Here is a 19,586-nt window from a genome sequence, read left to right as displayed (position 1 = left end):
GTCTACTTTTTTACCTTACACGAGACAACCAACCCTAAAGCGAATCATAATCGAAAACATTTTAATATATTCAATATTTTTAATATAACAGTATTCAATATTCAAATTATTGTATTTAATTAACATGACTTTGTATTTTTTAAATGTTAAAAAAGAGTAACTGCTGAGTTTCTTGCCGGTTCTTCTCGGTATAATCTACTTTCCGAACCGGTGGTTACTTCGCTTAATTGTAAAATGACGATTCAAAAGTGCTTGTAAAAGCCTACTTGAATAAAGTTTATTTTGATTTGATTTGATATACACACTGTCTGGATGTAGTGCAAAACATGATTTATCCATACAGACCGACCATAAGGCATCATTTGTCTTTTGCTGCTTTAATAACTGATTAACTCCCTTGCTTTGGAGAAGATTTAAAATCCAATACTGCAATCCAAGCTGGTGAACAGACATGTGAAAGAATTAAATCCGATACGTGCTGGATTTTTTAAAATTGTTTTTCTCCATTGCCAAACATGAGATGAATTGTAAACACAATTGAAATACTTGAAATCTCCGTCGGGCTTCACTTTGAGTAATCATCAGTTAAGATCGCGGGATTAAACTCGGGCAATATTCGTGAGAAAAATCTAAACGATTTGTATTCATTATTTAATAAATGAGAATTTTATTCAGAGATTATTCCTTTTAACAAATAAAACGGTTTTAATGACTGATAATATATTATTTTAATATTATAATGATTATTTCTAGGGAGGAAAGGTCAAGAGGGTGTTATAGACTAGGCTAGCTAGATAACCATAATTTTTTTAATGTTTTTAATTTTGATTTTGTACTAGTGTTTTTTTTGAGGAACAATTATTTTGCATTATGATAATAATTAGGTATAATGCTAAATAAGCTCAAAGGTTTCAACCGCGTTACATATGTATTATACATTATACTTGGTATAAATAGTTTCAGACATTTGAAATTTTAAGTTTAACTCGACTTGCTCAAACGACTCAAATTATATATACAAAAAAAAAACACAAAAATTAAAATCATGCTTGTATTGATTTTCATAAATTTTATTTTATTTACATTATAATTTAATTGTTTTGGTTTCAAATACGTTTTTATCGAATTGTTACCGCTCTGCGAAGACAGACATGATGAGCCAGTTTATATTTAACAATTTCGAAACTCACCGCAGAAAATAATGTTAAATTTCAGAAAGTAATAAGCGACATTGTTTACAACAAATAACAGTATATATTTCATGCCATGTAATATTTGAATGGTAGATCTTTGAGACCAATGGGTTATCCGCTAATACTAATTATATCCAAACATCTAGTACACTATTGCTGGGTTACGATTTCCATAAAAATAATAGTAAATTTATATTATATTGTTATAGTTGTATGTTGTTTATATAAAAATAATTTTAAATGACAAGCATAGGTATGAATTAAGATAAACATCAGACGGAATTGGCAACAGATTGTAGTCTAGTACTATGATGAAATTTTTATCTCAATATTGAGTTGCCTACGTGAGTAATGCTCGAGAATCACGGCGGCGTATTTGCAGAGCTTATAACGAATCCGCTCACTCAGCGAGGGAGTGAACGAATTATCCCCAGGGCCCGGTGAGCTGTAATGAACGAATGAATGTTTTATTAAACTCGGCACGACACCTACAAATGAGTAAATATTTACATATTAAATGTAGGTTCGTACTGAATCAGACGCACGATCGATGTTTGTAATTCAAAAAAAAATTGTATCGTTCTTTTTTTATTAGTCAAGTTAGACTTAAATAACTTAAATAACTCAGAAGACTTTGTATGCTACGTATAGAAAAACCTGAAAAGTACCGTAACTAAGTTTTTACAGAAACTGTCATTTATATAGAAGCAAAACTTAAAATTTTAATTTACATATACAAATTCTTTGCTTATTATTATATTATCTCACCACAAATTCGATGCTTATTTATTACTAGTTGTCGGGTTGGTTGTCATGTGTTAAGCATAAAAAAGTACCCTACGTCTTTCCATGGAATTTGCTTCACACGAAAATTCATCAGATTCGTTTATTGGTTTGGTTGGAAAGAGCTACAGACAGGCAGAGCTACTTTCACATTTATAATATTAGTATAGATGAATACCTCATAAAATATATTACTTGTAGCTGAGATGGCCCAGTGGTTAGAACGCGTGCATCTTAACCGATGATTGCTGGTTCAAACTCAGGCAAGCATCATATATATGTGCTTAATTTGTGTTTACAATTCATCTCGTGCTCGGCGGTGAAGGAAAACATCGTGAGGAAACCTGCATGTGTCTAATTTCATCGAAATTCTGCCACATTTGCATTCCACCAACCCGCATTGGAACAGCGTGGTGGAATATGTTCTCCTTAATGGAAGAGGAGGCCTTATCTCAGCAGTGGGAAATGTACAGGCTGTTACTTTACTTATACTACTTGAATGTTATGTATGTAAATCTTTGCATACAGGCGATTCGATCATTTGCATTATCGCCAACGTTAATCCAATCGACTATTAGAGTTTGGCCAGCGTTCGCGGTCCCAACTACACCCAAAGGAGCTTGTGTAAGATCTAAAGGTATTTCCTCAGGGAGTGAGGATCGATTGCGGCAATTTAAATCCGCTGATTTCGTCGCTCGTAACACGTAATGAGATAGACTAATTAGATTTGGCTCGATCCCCGAGGCAGTTGATCAAATAATGCGCAATGCTTGCACGATTCTTTTCGTGTGGAAGGAAACACGACACATAACATACATATGTTACCATCGAAACTATTTTCGGGTTAAACTGATTTGGTTCCGTGTCAATTATACCTTTAGCTACTGTTATATTAACTAGGAAAAAAGATTGTAATATTTAAACGACTGATTTTATTGGGGCAGTGTGAAGATTTGTCAGAACCATCCAGTTTGGTAAAATACTTAGCGTTTTATCAAAACAATACGAGTTTGGGTTGTGGTCTGTCAAAAGGTAATATTATTCAATACAAAAACAAGACTTAATATTATCTTACTGTATGGCTCATACTTTTAGAAAATAGGCTACCTGATGGTGAATTGACTTTTAATTACTGTGAAAAATATTAACCATTACATAGCAAATGCACCACCAACTTCGGGAACTCTGGTGGGCCATAGCTCTTGCTTCTTATTAAACTGTTTCACTGACTGGGCAAACTAGAACCCTACTACAGTAGGTTACAAGTGGGTGGTACCTCATCGGACAGGGTCACAAAGCCCTACCACCAAGTAGTCTTATTTTATACTAACTGTGCCCGCGTCTTCGTGCGCCTTCCTGACATTAATCGGGTCAAACAAACAAATAGAAAAAACAAAAATTGTGAATAATGTTATTTTGGTATTTGTACCGTTTACACATATATGTATTTAGTAAAAGTTATTTTAATATTACAAACAGACACTCGAATTTAATTATATGTAATAGATTCTGTAAACGAAAATGTTTTCTTAACACATAACTAAGATGCTTAGCATGCTAAAGTTTGTACTCGTAAATAATTTAAAGTTAAAGAGAACAAACTACATTACAATTTGCATATTCTAAGCTAGTAGTCGCTTCCGACATGGCTCGCGCTTAAAGGGTTCTCTCGGGCGTAAGGTTAGGTTAGTTTTCTTTGATGTTTAAGCTGCAGCAACAGATAAAAATACAGATAAACCCAGTTACTTTCACATTTATAATATTAGATACAGATAAAATAATTTATTTTTTAATCAATTCACCGTATAAAACAAAGTCGGTTACCGCTGTTCGTCTCTGTGTATGCTTAGATCTTTAGAATATTCAACCGATTCCGATGTGGTTTTTTTTTTAAAAGACGTGTTTTGAGAGGAATGTTTTTGTATCTAATACATGAACAATATCGTAAAGACATACTAATTATAATTGTGTCTAATGTGGTCTTGTAAATAAACAAATTCTGTAGTATATTTAGTATCAGGATTGCAGCCGGGGCGGGTTGCTAGTAGATAAGGCTTAAGCTAAGCTAAGTGTTAGGACTTTCTTTCCGCCTGGGACGGTACCAACCCTTTAGTATAACAACAGATACGATGAACATAACCTCTTGATTTCGAAGGCTGATTAGTGATGTAAGAAATGTTAACTATGTCTTATTGCAGCAACGACTATAGGTAGTGGTGACCACTTACTATTAACTGACCGTTTGGCCGTCCTACTATTAAATACAAAGCAAATATAGTGGCCTCATCTAGTAACATTTTATACAATCCAATTATGAGGTTCCTCGAAATCGTTTGAAAAAAAAATGTTATTAGGTTAATTTTCTCATTAAACTGAAGCTCATATTTACCGTTTGAATAAAACATCGCCGGAATGAAGCGTAAGGAATCTCAATAATTAAAAGTCATCATGTAAATTTTGTTTTAATTTGAATTTAAGACTGCGAAAATTACGTCCCTGTCTTATAAGGAATGAGTGAATGTAATTTGGTGAACATTAAGCAGATTAATATCGTTAATGGAGTTCGGTCCTGTGGAGGTGAACGAATTATTCTCCAGAGAATGGTGAATGGGAATGAAATAAAGTTTGAATTTAGAAAATTAATGCATTGTACGAGAAGTTTGTTTCAACTATACGTAATATTTTCTGTTCAATGAATATTATTGTAAATGGAGTTTTATTGTCTTAATTTGTTTTTGAAAGTATTTTATGATAAAGCACGTAGCGTTAAGGGGAAGTTACCTCTAGTAATAGTAAGAGCTGACATGGCTCAGCGGTTAGAACGCGTGCATCTTAACCGATGATTGCGGGTTCAAACCCTTACAAGCACCGCTGAATGTTCATACGCTTAATACGTGTTTATAATCATCTCGTGCTTGATGGTATAGTGAACCAAAATATGCATTAAAATCATTCATCATCAGTCATTTACTATTATCAGTCTTGATTTTGATATACTTTGAAAAGTAGATTAAGTAATATAAGTAAGTTTTTATTAAGAATTACGATATTAATGTTTTACCCAACATATACATATGTATGCGGGTGTTATTTTATTTCACCGAATAAACAACGAAACAGATTTGGATGTATGGGGTATCTTTAGAATGATCATAGCATCCAATGACACTGACTATAAATCAATTAATTAGGATATTGTTTTTAATTTAAAAGATAGTATGTGCTATGTTGTTTTTACCGTATAATCTAGCACATACAAGTTAAGCTAAAAAAGTTCTAAAAAAATATAACTGAGATAGTTATATCTCAGTTATATTTTTTTATCTTATTTTGGTGCGTAAGCTTATTGGCGCCCTAGGCAAGCAAAAGAAGCCTCTTAAAACAAGTAATTTGTATTTAAATCACAATTTTTTTGGTGGCAAATTTAACCCTGAATATAACAATGAGTCGAAATTATAATAAAATATTTTTTCATACATATTTCTTGGACTTATGATTGTGCTTAAAAACATAGTGAGATTATATCCTGTAACATGTTTTATTGAGAAATAAAATGTCACCCCCAAATTCGAGAATTTGGCCGTCGCTAAATTTTCCTATAATGGACTCGACAACTTTTACGAGATCTCATAATGGATAATCGATTATTATTATTACTCAATGTTATTTTTATTTAATTATTTTTATATATTATTGTAAAGTTATTTCTAAAATTAAATTATAATTAAAAGTCTCAGCAGGCTATGTGATTTGATATTCAACATATTTTATTGGTTGTGGTTGCATGGAGTCACTGCTACGTATACAACATTTAATCTACATTTACAGCTTTACCTATATCTAATTCTTACAAAAAAAAGTAGTTACTTTACTTTAGCCTGTAAATTTCCCACTGCTGGAATAAGGCCTCCTCCTCAATTAAGGAGAGGGTTTGGAACATATTCCACCACGCTATTCCAATGCGGTTTGGTGTCTAGCTCTCCTCGGTAAGACGTAAGTGCGTCTTGAGGTGAAATTGTTAATGAATTTAGACCGAAATCATGAAAAAAAAATTCAAATTTTAAGCTCATAATGTTAGAAAGATATTTCCGTTTTAACTGCACTTCCGCTGCACAAAGTAAGGCCAGTAAATGCTAATTTCAATAGTAATTGTTCAATGTTTAAGGTTTTGGGCATGCGCTAAGAGTAATGCTGGGGAATTATTTTATACAATAACTAACAAATGTTTCTTAAAATATTGAGTTACTAATAAAGCAACGTAGTCAAAAATTTTGAATAAGATGTAATATTATGTATAATATTATGTATATAAATAGCTGACAGATAAATAAATCAACAACGTTTGCAAACAAGCAAGTGAAAATCAAAAATACGTTAAAGTATTATTATATAAAGCCGTATATATGAAATAGAAAGAAACAGAGAGACAGAGAAAGAGACAGCGAAAGAAAGACGTGATGATTTCTGCCAGTTTACATACCATAAGCTGTCTAAAAGAACTACGTTCCAAAAAACATTCTATAACAGATTCACGTGATTTTACCTTTGCTGATTACTTAAAAGTTATAATCTAATATATCACTTCAGCGTAATTGAAGCGAAGTATGAATATATGACACGAGTACGCCATACTTCTGTAATATCAAAAGAGAATTTAGCATTGCTAAGTGTTCATCAGCTATTAAACTTCCTAACTTCATATACCAAAGAACAATGACGTTTCATTTAACGAATGAAAAGTTTTGGCGTTTACGAAGCGATGTCGGAGAATGTACGAAGTGTTTTTTTTTTAATTTATGAACCACCTAAGCACAGTCTTGAATACTTTGAATAGAAGAAAGGCTGTAGAGACATGTACGTAAGACTAACTTCACTAAAAGTTACGTTGTTAAATTTCGCTCCAAGAAACGTTGGAGCACTTATAATTTTCTTATTATAACTTTTCAAACTTTTGAATGGCGTGAGTATAATATTTTGATTACTTTTTCGGGTTGATTTATTTATTACTTGAATTATTTTGTTTCTTGTTTGAATTTGATTGATTTTTTTTTGTATTAATTAGGTGGATTGGTGAGTAGATTTATAGAATGTTACCAATATTAGATCTACGACTTAATTTACGCGTCAGTAATGTGAAGAGTTGCAGAATTAATCTTGAGCGTTTCGGCTCGTGACCACTTCTAACACAAGTTTTAAACTTACTCGTTATAATAAGGCATTGCTACAATATAATTACATAGTATAAAACATAGTCGCTTACCGTCAATATATAGGCTTAGATCATTTAAAATTACGCAACGGATTTTGATGCGGTTTTTTAATAGATAGAGTGAATCAAGAGGAAGGTTTTTGTATATAATACATAGATAAACTAGTAAAGAAACACTGATAATTTTAGAAGTTTCTAGTGTGATGTCGTAAATAAACAAATTGTATAGTATATTTAGTATCAGTATTGCACCCGTGCGACGCCGGGGCGGGTCGCTAATATATACAAGTCCCAAACCCTTTGAACTAAGATGTTATGAAAAGATTTCTGTACATATAGCATCTATTTTTACTTCAGACGAATGAACGTTGTCTGAGGTAAAGCTATTTACCATAATTCTACAATTCTTTCTTGTTACGGAAACTTCTAAACAGTATGTAAATGATTCATGTACAAATTAATGTATATTAAAATTACAGAAATTAGCCATTAAATTGGCCTTAGCTTGCCAAAGGAGTTTTATTTGTTAGGCGATCGCTTAATGTGATTTGATAGCAGATTCCTATATATAGGTATATAGGATTTTTCTTACCTAACGTCTTTCACTACCGGGCACGTTTGTTAAGATTCATGTATTCTCTGAATCATCACGGTGTTATATAGTATAATTATTATTACATATTATATATATTACAATAAACTTAATTGGTCATATAGCTATTATAAAAACGATATCCAACATAATCTTCTTTTGATTACCTAAAGGTCCACACTCAATCAAAAACCAATAAAACGGTCAAATCGAACCAGTTCTATCCGGCTTGATCCGGCCGCAACTAGGCCAATACTCCATAATCTCGCAAGAACAGACAAACGAAATTGTTATTCCGGACACGTTTTTACGGTCTTACAGATAACCGTGGTTCATTTTTGAGAAGCCGATATAAATAGCACCCGCTGGGCGAATAAATTTTAAAACCATTTCAGTGGATTAACCAAGGAATCCGGTCTGAATGTGGATTTATCTTCGGTGCCGGAGAGCACTTAAATCGTCGTCTTTTTAACTAGGTCTAGAGTTCGTTTGCATATCCGTTAGGTTATTTGAGCTCTGAGATACGGGGATGTGGAATAAATATTTATTTTTCACATCATAATTTCATACTTGATTAATTTTTTTGGAAAGAAAGCTTATGTTTGTGTATTTTTTTTACACTAATGGGCACGAAAATGTTCCTCGTAGCTAGTTAACTAAGTATGCAGTATATATAGTTCACAAGTGTGTACGTAAGCAGAAGAGTACTGTCATAATCGATTATAGAGACGACATATTTGATACAATGCATGACTATCAGTATCAATTTTCGAGTTTCAATACACTTCGGAATTTGCATTATAAGATATTTACTACACCAACAAGCTGTTCTTTCACGATTAAACAACACTTAAAGCTAAAAAGCGAGTTGTTTCAAATCTTATAATTACTTTTGGAAATCGATTAAAGCACTTAAATCGCTAATTGTGTTTGCGTTTTTTAAAGAAGAACTCAAATTGTTACTTTTTAAAAATATTCAATTCAATTTGTTTTCCCTTCAATCAATATCAAAGGCTTATCTTAATAGTAAATACCTGTTCTGAATGTAAAATGGAGTTTGATAAATTGTCATAATTTATCAGATTTGAGTTTTATTATTTTGTATTCGAGTGATTATTGATGGGTTTCCTACGAATTACTTAAGTAATGTTACAATAATGTCTGTTTGCGATGAACTCAAAAACGACTAAACGGATTTTCATACGGTTTTTACTAGTGGTTAGAGTGGTTCGTGATAAATTTTGTAGTCGAAAAATCAGTATTATGGAATATTTTGTTATGTACAGGGCCATAATATAGATTTATAGGTTATTTTATGTCATTTAATATCAATCAATAATTATTATGCAATAACCGTAATAGCTTCACAGAGGCTTGAATCAACTTTTTTTATCTTTGTCCATCTATTAGACGAACGAGATGCAAAAAAGATTGCTCAAATCGTAATAATTTTAAGTCTATAAGAAATGTTTTTAATCTAAGTATAATAAAGGGAATAAAAGCAGTTTTAAACTAATAGATCTCAACAATCAATTATCACGTTCAGACTGCATTCAAACTTAATGAACATTACCGAGAGTTAAAAGTTCTTGTAACTTTTTCTTTAGTCTCATTTAACGATGAAAAATCTTTTTTTATTCTTATAATGTTACCAGGCGACTAAAAGTTAAGTAAAATTGTTTTTACTATGAACGGTAAAGTAAAAATCCCACGGTTGGGCAAATGAATGAAGTCGAATTTTACATTTTGTTATCATGTAATTTTATGAAAGAAACTCGTCAAGTATATTTGTCCATTTAAAAATTTAAATAGTTACTCATAAGAATTCAATATTAACTTAACATCGCGGTTCACATATAAGACCTATTAATTTATAAACTAATCCACACATAAAAATCTACCAATCTGGAATGAAATTTGGTGTGGTTATGTTTAATATAAGGTATATTTTTGAATAGAAAAAAGACAATTACACATAAATTGGTGCCAAATATTGGTGATGATGGTACAACACCAATATTTGGGACCAATGTGCTGTACTGGCCTTTGGGCATATAAATAGAACGTTTAAACGATATGGAGAATAAATATATATGCATAAACACAGGAGTTGTAAGTTACATAAGCATAAAATCTTCTTAAAATAACTCCAAGATTTAAAAGGCTTATTTCCTGAAACCGAACGCGAACAACATTCGAAAACTATAAAAATATGAAATGCTAACATTTCTTGGAAAATCTACTTAGTGCAGTATCCTGGAGTTTAATAGTCGACTCAAAATCTACTTTAATACTGGTAGCGGTCATAAAACTATAACTGGTGTCGCCGAATATCGAAGACCATTATGAGAACTGCAGTCGGAACGGATATTGAATTTCGATTTACCGGTTAACGGTTGCAAAATATTACGATGTAGGTATAATGTTTTCGGAGCAATGTTTAAAATTATTTCTTATAACAACAATAACAGCCTGTGAATTCCCACTGCTGGGCTAAAGGCCTCCTCTCCCTTTTTGTGGAGAAGGTATGGAACATATTCCACCACGCTGTTCCAATGCGGGTTGGTGGAATACACATGTGGCAGAATTTCTATGAAATTTGTCACATGCAGGTTTCCTCACGATGTTTTCCTTCAGTGCTGAGCACGAGATGAATTATAAAGACAAATTAAGCACATGAATCAGCGGTGCTTGCCTGGGTTTGAACCCGCAATCATCGGTTAAGATGCACGCGTTCTAACCCCTGGGCCATCTCGACTCTATTTCTTATAAAAGTTTTTGAGTTTTATTTCAAAATATCTTTATATTTCTTATAAAGATATTTTGAAATAAAACTCACTGACTAACTGGTCACGAAACTCGTGGTCACGAGTAGACTGCACGACGGCTACCCGTGACCACGAACGCTGTAAAGTGCTCGAAACGTCGGGATGATAAAAATAATTAATAAACGGGATTTAAATCCGTTAAAACTAGTTTTATTTCAATGTGTAATAATCGCGAAAATCTAAGATTACCAATTTTGTTTAAACCAATAACCGTGTTCAGTGATGAATCTAAGCGTATGAATGCAGGTTCAAATCCAAACAAGCACCATTAATTTTTCATATGTGTAATTCGCCTTTATAGTTCATTAGTAGTCGCCCGATACTTCGGTCGCGTTTTAGTGCGTTGGTTGTCATGTGTTTGGCAGAAAAATAGCCTTTCTTGGAGTTCAAGCTTGCTTCATACTTAGTTTGGTCGTGAAAGAACGACAGACTGACAGACAGGGTTCCTTTCACATTTATATTATTAATATAGATTTCGTGCTGGTGTAAAAATATCGTGAGGAAATCAGCATCAGTCTGATAAATTTGACGACCTCCATGGTCGAGTGGTGTGCACACCGGTTTTTCATGGGTACGCCACTCTGAGGTCCCGGGTTCGATTCCCGGCCGAGTCGATGTAGATTACCATTAGTTAGAAAATTACACCCACCACAAACACCCAGACCCAAGACAACATTTCTATGTTGTCTTGGGTCTGGGTGTTTGTGGTACCGTCGTTACTTCTGATTTCCATAACACAAGTGCTTCAGCTACTTACATTGGGATCAGAGTAATGTATTTGATGTTGTGTCATATTTATTATTATTATTATAAAAAAATAAAAGTAAAAGTAAAGTAAAGTAACAGCCTGTAAATTTCCCACTGCTGAGATAAGGCCTCCTCTTCCATTAAGGAGCGGGTTTGGAACGTATTCCACCACGCTGTTCCAATGCGGGTTGGCGGAATGCACATGTGGCAGAATTTCGATGAAATTAGACACATGCAGGTTTCCTCACGATGTTTTCCTTCACCGCCGAGCATGAGATGAATTATAAACACAATTAAGCACATATATATAGTGGTGCTTGCCTGGGTTTGAACCCGCAATCATCGGTTAAGATGCACGCGTTCTAACCACTGGGCCATCTCAGCTATAATCGTGCATATTATAAAAAAATAATATGCACGATTTGTATCTTCCAGTTTCAAATAGTAATAAAAAATAGGCAAAAAATATATACACCAAACTCAAAGACTGCTGGAGTTATTTATATATAAATAAAAATCTGCTATACTCTGAAACGATGTACGAGAAAGACAGAACTCAGACTGCATTATTTACTTGCACGTGATTAAGTTATTTAAAAGCTATCTCTTCTAGCTTCAAGCTAAATTGCGTCAGTATCATACGTCACTTTTAGCAGAAACAAGACTTATTTAAATATGTATACAGTCCTCAGAATCTAATGCACTCAAGTAATCTAACACGTCCATTATAAGACTGAATAACGACATAAGACATTGTAAATTAATATCAGAGCTCCCCATAGAAATAAACCCAGCACAAAGTGTGGTGAACGAACCAAGTTGCTAGAATTACACTGAGTGCAACATCCCCTTGGGTACGGCTCACTTGCTTCCCACTTACGAACTGTGTTGTACTTACATGACATAGAGTAATGCTAAGCGTTGATATGGAAGGCGGGCTCGGGACTATAAATATACTTATATATAGGGAGATAAGACGGTCGACTGAAAAGAAAGTTTCATCAATCAATCGATTTAATGGCTAAGAGTTTTCTATATAGTTGTGTTTATAAGTCCAGATGGCCCAATGGTTAGAACGCGTGCATCTTAACCGATGTTCGCGGGTTCAAACACTTAATGTTCTTGTGCTTAATTTGTGTTTATAATTCGTTTCGGCAGTGAAGGAAAACAAGCCAACAAGGTGAGCAAACATGCATGTGTCTAATTTCACCGAAATGTCACGAAAAAAAATTTCACGAAAATCTGTCACATGTGTGTCACATATTCCACCAACCCGCATTGGACCGGTGGTGGAATATGTTCCAGACCTTCTACTCAAGGGAGAGAACTCTGTTGTTGTGTTTGTTTGGTTAAACGATATCACGCATGATTATCCCACTAATATTATAAATGTGAAAGTTTGTGAAGATGTATGTATGTTTGTTAGTCTTTCAAGATAAAACTATTAAACGGATTTGGATGAAATTTTACAGTAATACATCAGACACTGGCTACAATTTATAATGATTTTATGTAATTTACTCATTAGACGACCTCCATGGTCGAGTGGTGTGTACACCGGTTTTCATGGGTACGCCACTCTGAGGTCCCGGGTTCGATTTCCGGCCTAATCGATGTAGATTGCCATTACTTTTCTATGTTGTCTTTGGTCTGGGTTTTTGTGGTACCGTCGTTTCTTCTGATTTCCATAACACAAGTGCTTCAGCTACTTACATTGGGATCAGTGTAATGTATGCGATGTTGTCTCCTATTTATAGTATATTGATACATATGAAGTATCCGTGTGAAGTTGCTAGTCAAATATTGCTCTCTCTTGCCATTTTATAAATGTCATTCTGTATTTAAATCACGAAGAGTTATAAATAAATTCGAATTATAAGTATTTTACTCTCATTAAGAATAAATTAAGAATTTCCAATAATCATTAAATACATCATTTTGTAATTAAACTCAATACACTCAGCAATAAATCATTTCCGAGGACCCGAATTACATATATGTTTATTTTTACAGTCAATTGTTATTTGAAGTAATTTCGATTCGATGTTAATTAAGGCCTACATGTTTATTGCATTTTATTTCAATATTGATGTACATATTACAATGAGCGTGAAATGCGAGCTTCGTACCTCATATCTTATAGGTTCCACTAACTAATCTTATAGGTCGAGTGGTGTGTACACCGGTTTTCATGGGTACGCCACTCCTAGGTCCTGGGTTCGATTCCCGGCTGAGTCGATGTAGATTATCATTAGTTTTCTATATTGTCTTGGGTCTGGGTGTTTGTGGTACTGTCGTTGCTTCTGATTTTCCATAACACAAGTGCTTAAGCTACTTACATTGGGATCAGAGTAATGTATGTGATGTTGTCTCATATTTATTATATTATTTATTAAGTAATCAGATATTCCACCGCCAAAGAAAATTATTTAGTATTGTATTTGTAAGGGTCACTAACCCTTCAAACCGGAAGCGAAGTCAGTGTAACAAAAGGCACAGAGCACATAACATCTTAGTACCAAAATTGGTGGAGTATTACCGATTTATGGAATATCCATGGAAGGGGACACTAACAATCAGGTGGCCTATTCCACCACACATTTACCTCCAAAAAATCTTCATTTTGCTACTAATTTATTCTTAATGAGCCTTCAAGATATTTACAAAATAAAAAAAATGAATGAACCTGTATTTATCGTTATGAATAAGAGAATGAATATAACTGCAACGTATTATGATACTGCATTTAAAATATAAAATTATGTTAAATATATTCTTCGAACCATTTAATTTTCAGTCAAAATGCATTAATAATATTGTTTCACTTAAAAATTACTGAATTTCGTATTTAATTACGGTAATTGTTTCAGGAAATATTAAATAAACGCTCGTTATGATTATCAACTGTAACGCGAGCCGATATATGAAGTTAATCAGTGAAAACGCATTATTTCCTGTTATTTTATAGACACAGCCATTGAACTGATACGAAATACTCATATGTAGATATTATTATTATTTTTTTTAATTAAAAAATATAAGTCTTAAATTTTTTAAGACATATATTATGTATTGTGTTCGTTTCTCATAACGGAATGTATGTTTTTACGTACTATCTGGTGGATGGACAGTGAGCCACTTACCATTATCAATGACAATAAACTTTGGAACAGTATTTTTTTTATTACCATTTAAAATACAATACGTGAACAACTTTCTGAAGGTTGATTTATCAAGATGTTATAGGTATCTTTTGCAGTTGTAACATTTGTTAAGTCAACCTATACGCAGAAATACCACATTATGTTGGTATATAGGTGCTGTAAACACCAATGCAGGCTTGGTCCTGCCCTACCACGTAAAGAGTTGACAACGTCGCAGTTCTTAAGCACAAAAACATTAAGTGGTGCTTGCCTGGATTTGAACCCGCAATCATCGGTTAATATGCACGCGTTCTAACCACTGGGCCATCTCAGCTTACACTAGCTAGAAACTTTGTACCACCTGTAAAAGTTTAAGCATTTAAAATAAATAGCTGCACTCAGAAAAGAAATTAAGCTGGATTCATTATTTTAATGTAGTTTCTTGAAAATGTTATTCTTCAAGACCGAACTGCTTTACTATTTGTCAATGGTTTTCTTACAAAGGGTTCGATTTTGTGTAAAAGTATATCAGAGTTATATTAAGAAAATAATTATGCGCAGGTTTGTATCCGCAAAAGGCTATTTGACAATGTAAAAAATAAAGTGTCATAATCCTCCTGCCCTTTTCCCAATTTTATTTGGGGTCGGCGCAGCATGTCTTCTCCTTCCATACTTCTCTGTCAGACGTCATCTCACAAGTAACATTCTTTCTAACCATATCGTCTTTCACACAGTCCATCCATCGTTTTCTTGGTCGTCCTCTACCTCTATATCCATCCACATTCATGCTCAAGGCCTTCCTCACAATATATTCCTCCGCATTACATGCCCATACCATGATAGCTGCCTTCCACATAACTTCTCGGCTATCGGTGTCACTTTCAAACTTCCTCTTATGTACTCATTCCTTACTCTATCCATTCGCGTAACACCACACATTCCTCTCAGCATTCTCATCTCCGCAACATGCAATTGTCTTTCAGTCATCCCTTTTGTAGCCCAACACTCAGATCCATATAGGACAGCAGGTCAGACAGCAGGTCATGGTCTTATAGATCTTCCCCTTAAGTTTAATGGGAATACGGGGGTCATAAATTGTTCCCCTAACCTGACGCCATTTCATCCATCCTGTGTTAATCCTGTACTTCACCGTTCGATCTATTTCGCCATCGCCTTGCGACTGGAAGAGCTGCGCCATCAAGCGCTATGGCTTCAGGACTGGAGAGACCGCCGAAATCGGAGAACATGTATTCAGTTTTCGTTCTACTGATTTTCAGGCCAACATTCTCCAGTTTCCGTTGCCAATCCTCCAATCTACTCTGGTACTCAGGTCCATCTTCACCAACCAGTACAATGTCGTCGGCGAAAAGCATGCACCAGGGTGCCTCCTCCTGTATGTCCGCCGTTAGAGCGTCCATAATCAGTAAAAAATAAAGTGTCAATTATTGTAATCAGCGTATAATATGAGTTTAAAGATGGTTATTTATCAACGAAAGTTGAAAAGAATAGATTTATTAAAAAAATCATAAATAAAAATGTTTTTTTAAACGATTTTCACGTGACACAAAACGCTCCTGATTGGCCGGGCTTATTGTAAAGTTACTTTCTTGTTAAGCTTGCTTTTCTACTATATGTACCACAGATTAAAATACAGGCAAGTGACGACACTAATCCCGTTGCCGCGCCCTATTGCCCAAGTAGCGCTTTCGCGGGCTGTTTAAATATGAAATGTTTAATATGATATTTTTCGGCAAATATGTACATATTATAAATAAAAACCTCAACTTTTACTAAGTCCCTTAACCTCTACTAAATAATATAAAATGGATTTTAAAAACCAGTCAAATAGCGTATTGGTTAAGATTCACAAGTTGTGACCACCGGACCATCGATCATCTGAGATGGGATATGCCCATATGTACGGATATGTCAATGTACGGCAATTTTAAAGAGGTTCACAAAACATAATCAGCCGTTCATGCCTTTCGGTTAAGGTTTGAGTATTCAAACGTTTAATTTCTGAGCGGAAATTGTCCCATAAAATGTCTCATTCAGGCAGTGTTGAGAAATAATGAAAAAAGAAAACTTTCACATTTTTCATTTCCTCCGAAAAGGCTTGTGAGAGAATATCTGGAAATTAGCAAACAAGCTTGCTAATTAAATACGAACCTGACCACAATTGGATAAGATTCACTTACGTAACTCAAATTGTCCAGAATAAAACGTACAAAATCCATCGTGACCAATCGTTTTAGCTTGATCAAATTAGGGCTACTCGGTCGCTGAGCCGGATATCAGAAGGAATTGCTAATATTCTTTTTCAACGTCGAAACTTCTTCAATGGAAAATTGATCAGGCTTCGCGACTGTAGATTTTATCAACGACCTTTGTTCCTTTGTTCTCTAGTTAATAATAAATTCGTTTCAATTTTAGGTTATCATATCAATGAGAATTTTTTATAAATTTTAATTTTATATCAATTTCTGTATTAGTTGCTAAGTTCGGAAACTTAAATACTTAACTTAGTATCTGCGTAGTTTGTATGCAGACGATCGAAGTTAATATATACATTGTTTTGTTAATTTGACGACCTCCGTGGTCGAGTGGTGTGTACACCGATTTCAAAGGTACGCCACTCCGAGGTCCCAGTTTCGATTCCCGGCCGAGTCGATGTAGATTACCATTAGTTTTCTATGTTGTCTTGGGTCTGTGTGTTTGCGGTAGCGTCGTTACTTCTGATATTCCATAACACAAGTGCTTTAGCTACTTACATTGGGATCAGAGTAATGTATGTGATGTTGTCTCATATTTACTATTATTATTTAATTAAAAGTAGCCATAACTAGAGTGTTTATAAGAATGATTATTTAAAGAGGAAGAGAATTAAATTGAAAATTAATACCAAGGAATTATATTTAAAGTAGTAGTCGCCCGCGGCTTCGTTCGTGTTTTAAGATGTTGGTTGTCATGTGTGAGGCAAAAAAGTAGCCTATGTCCTTTATTGGAGTTCAAGTTTGTTTCATACCAAATTTCATCAAAATCGGTTCAGCGGTTTGGTCGTGAAAGACCGACAGACAGAGTTACTTTCACATTTATAAAATTAATATAGATCTAACATATTTTTAAGGATTAACGATACATACAACAACAGCCTGTAAATTCCCACTGCTGGGCTAAAGGCCTCCTCTCCCTTTGAGGAGAAGGTTTGGAACATATTCCACCACGCTGTTCCAATGCGGGTTGGTGGAATACACATGTGGCAGAATTTCTATGAAATTTGTCACATGCAGGTTTCCTCACGATGTTTTCCTTCACCGCTGTGCACGAGACGAATTATAAAGACAAATTAAGCACATGAATCAGCAGTGCTTGTCTGGGTTTGAACGCGATCTCGACTCAACGATACATAATAATTATTTATAAACAAAATTATTTCTTATCTACAGGTCGTGGAAGATTGGAAATTCATGTCTATGGTCTTGGATCGCTTCTTTCTCTGGCTGTTCACCATCGCCTGCTTCGTGGGTACCTTCGGCATCATCTTCCAATCACCATCTCTATACGATACCAGGGTACCAGTGGACCAGCAGATATCATCTATACCAATGCGTAAAAATAATTTCTTCTATCCAAAAGACATTGAGACGATTGGTATCATAAATTAATGTATTTTAATTATCAATAGAAGTTAATTTATAATATACCATATAGAAATTACTAAATAAAATTAATTTTATTTCTATTTCTAATTAAGTGATATGTGCTGTTATTTTCATATTTTTGAAGACAAACTTCTCAAACCTCCTTAATTACTCAAAGGTGTTATGAGTTGTACATGAGTTTTTTTCTATTTAAGTTTGAGTTTAAGGTTGACACAGAAAGTGTTGCTATAACAATAAATACTAAAAAAGTATTAAATTTTTATTGAATATTTTTATTATTGTCTGTAATTTAGATAAAATGAGTACTCGTACAATTGAATTAACATAAAATAATGCTAATTTAAGTGATTCTTAAAAGTGTGACGTGTGTTATGTTATAATTAATATTTGTTTAAAGCACATTAATTTTACCTTAAGCTGTAATGATATACAGCGTGTTTTTGCTAACGCAGACGGCTTGGCAGATAAAGAATGGTCATTACTTTATAATACTTAAGAATTAAGTAAAAAATTTTAATCAATGTATACGTATTTGTATATATTTTAAATTTGAAACTGGGTTGAACCTATCATTAAACGGTATGTATATGTATTAGTTAGGCTTTTATCACTGTGGAAGATAAGGTAATGTTAGTAAAACAAAGCGATTATAAACGCACACATATAGACATAGTATGAGATAATTAATTTCGTTGATAATGCCGGACTCATGTCTACTGATGGTGGTCTTTCCTATAGTAAGCTATGGCCTATAATCATTAGCATCTATTGATTATGAGTGTAATGTAATTTGAATGTAGATACACTGGCTCACTCACCGTTCGAAAGGTTAAGCAATACAAATTTATTGTTTTGACATTGATTGGTGTAACGTAACCATGATTTCTAATCTGTGCCAAGGATTTTTTAAAATGATAATTTTTAGTATGTAAAAATTTATGGCTGTGAATTATTTTCTAGGTAACTAGTTTAAATAAACGAAAATTCTATTATTGTCTTTCGTTTTAAGTTAAAAATGTAGTTAACGATGAATAAATTTAATAAATATATCATGAAATGTTTTTTATTCGTGTGTTCCTAATTGCTTTTGTAATGTGTGGTGTATTATGTATGTTTAAAAATACTGGCAAGTATTAATTTGATTTTTTTTAATTTACATTTCGAACGAGGGCTTCAGGAATCAAGACATTAAATAAATAAAAATTTTAACAAAAAGATAAACCGACTTCAAACAAAACACTATTTTAAAACAAATGAATATGCACGAAAAAGTAATAAAAATAATTGCGTATTCAACATATTTTTTAGAGTCTTCCTAAGTTAAATGAAATGAAATATATTAGACTACTTAAAAGTCGATTAACGATTATATCATGTAGTTATAGTTATTGGTATATTTGGAGCCGGTGTCATTTTTCATTTCATTTAA

At 33.5% G+C, this 19,586-nt stretch overlaps 1 protein-coding gene across 2 annotated transcripts in view; it reads left to right on the top strand.

Annotated features, from left to right (window-relative positions):
- The window catches only part of LOC124534815 (acetylcholine receptor subunit beta-like 2), a 61,425-nt gene extending 42,293 nt beyond the window's left edge, over nt 1–19,132 (top strand). Inside the window, exon 11 of one of the 2 annotated variants that reach the window (XM_047110835.1) lies at nt 17,942–19,132. In XM_047110835.1, the coding sequence (XP_046966791.1) occupies nt 17,942–18,160 (219 nt within the window). In that variant the 3' untranslated portion in view covers nt 18,161–19,132. The remainder of the gene's footprint in view (nt 1–17,941) is intronic. The other variant, XM_047110834.1, reaches the window with a different exon arrangement.
- Nucleotides 19,133–19,586: the final 454 nt, after the last annotated feature.

The sequence above is a fragment of the Vanessa cardui genome, chromosome 13 (genome assembly GCF_905220365.1).
Source record: "Vanessa cardui chromosome 13, ilVanCard2.1, whole genome shotgun sequence".
NCBI classification, from domain to species: Eukaryota; Metazoa; Arthropoda; class Insecta; order Lepidoptera; family Nymphalidae; genus Vanessa; species Vanessa cardui.
Note: the sequence above shows the minus strand (reverse complement) of the source record. Positions and strands in the feature narration are given on the sequence as shown.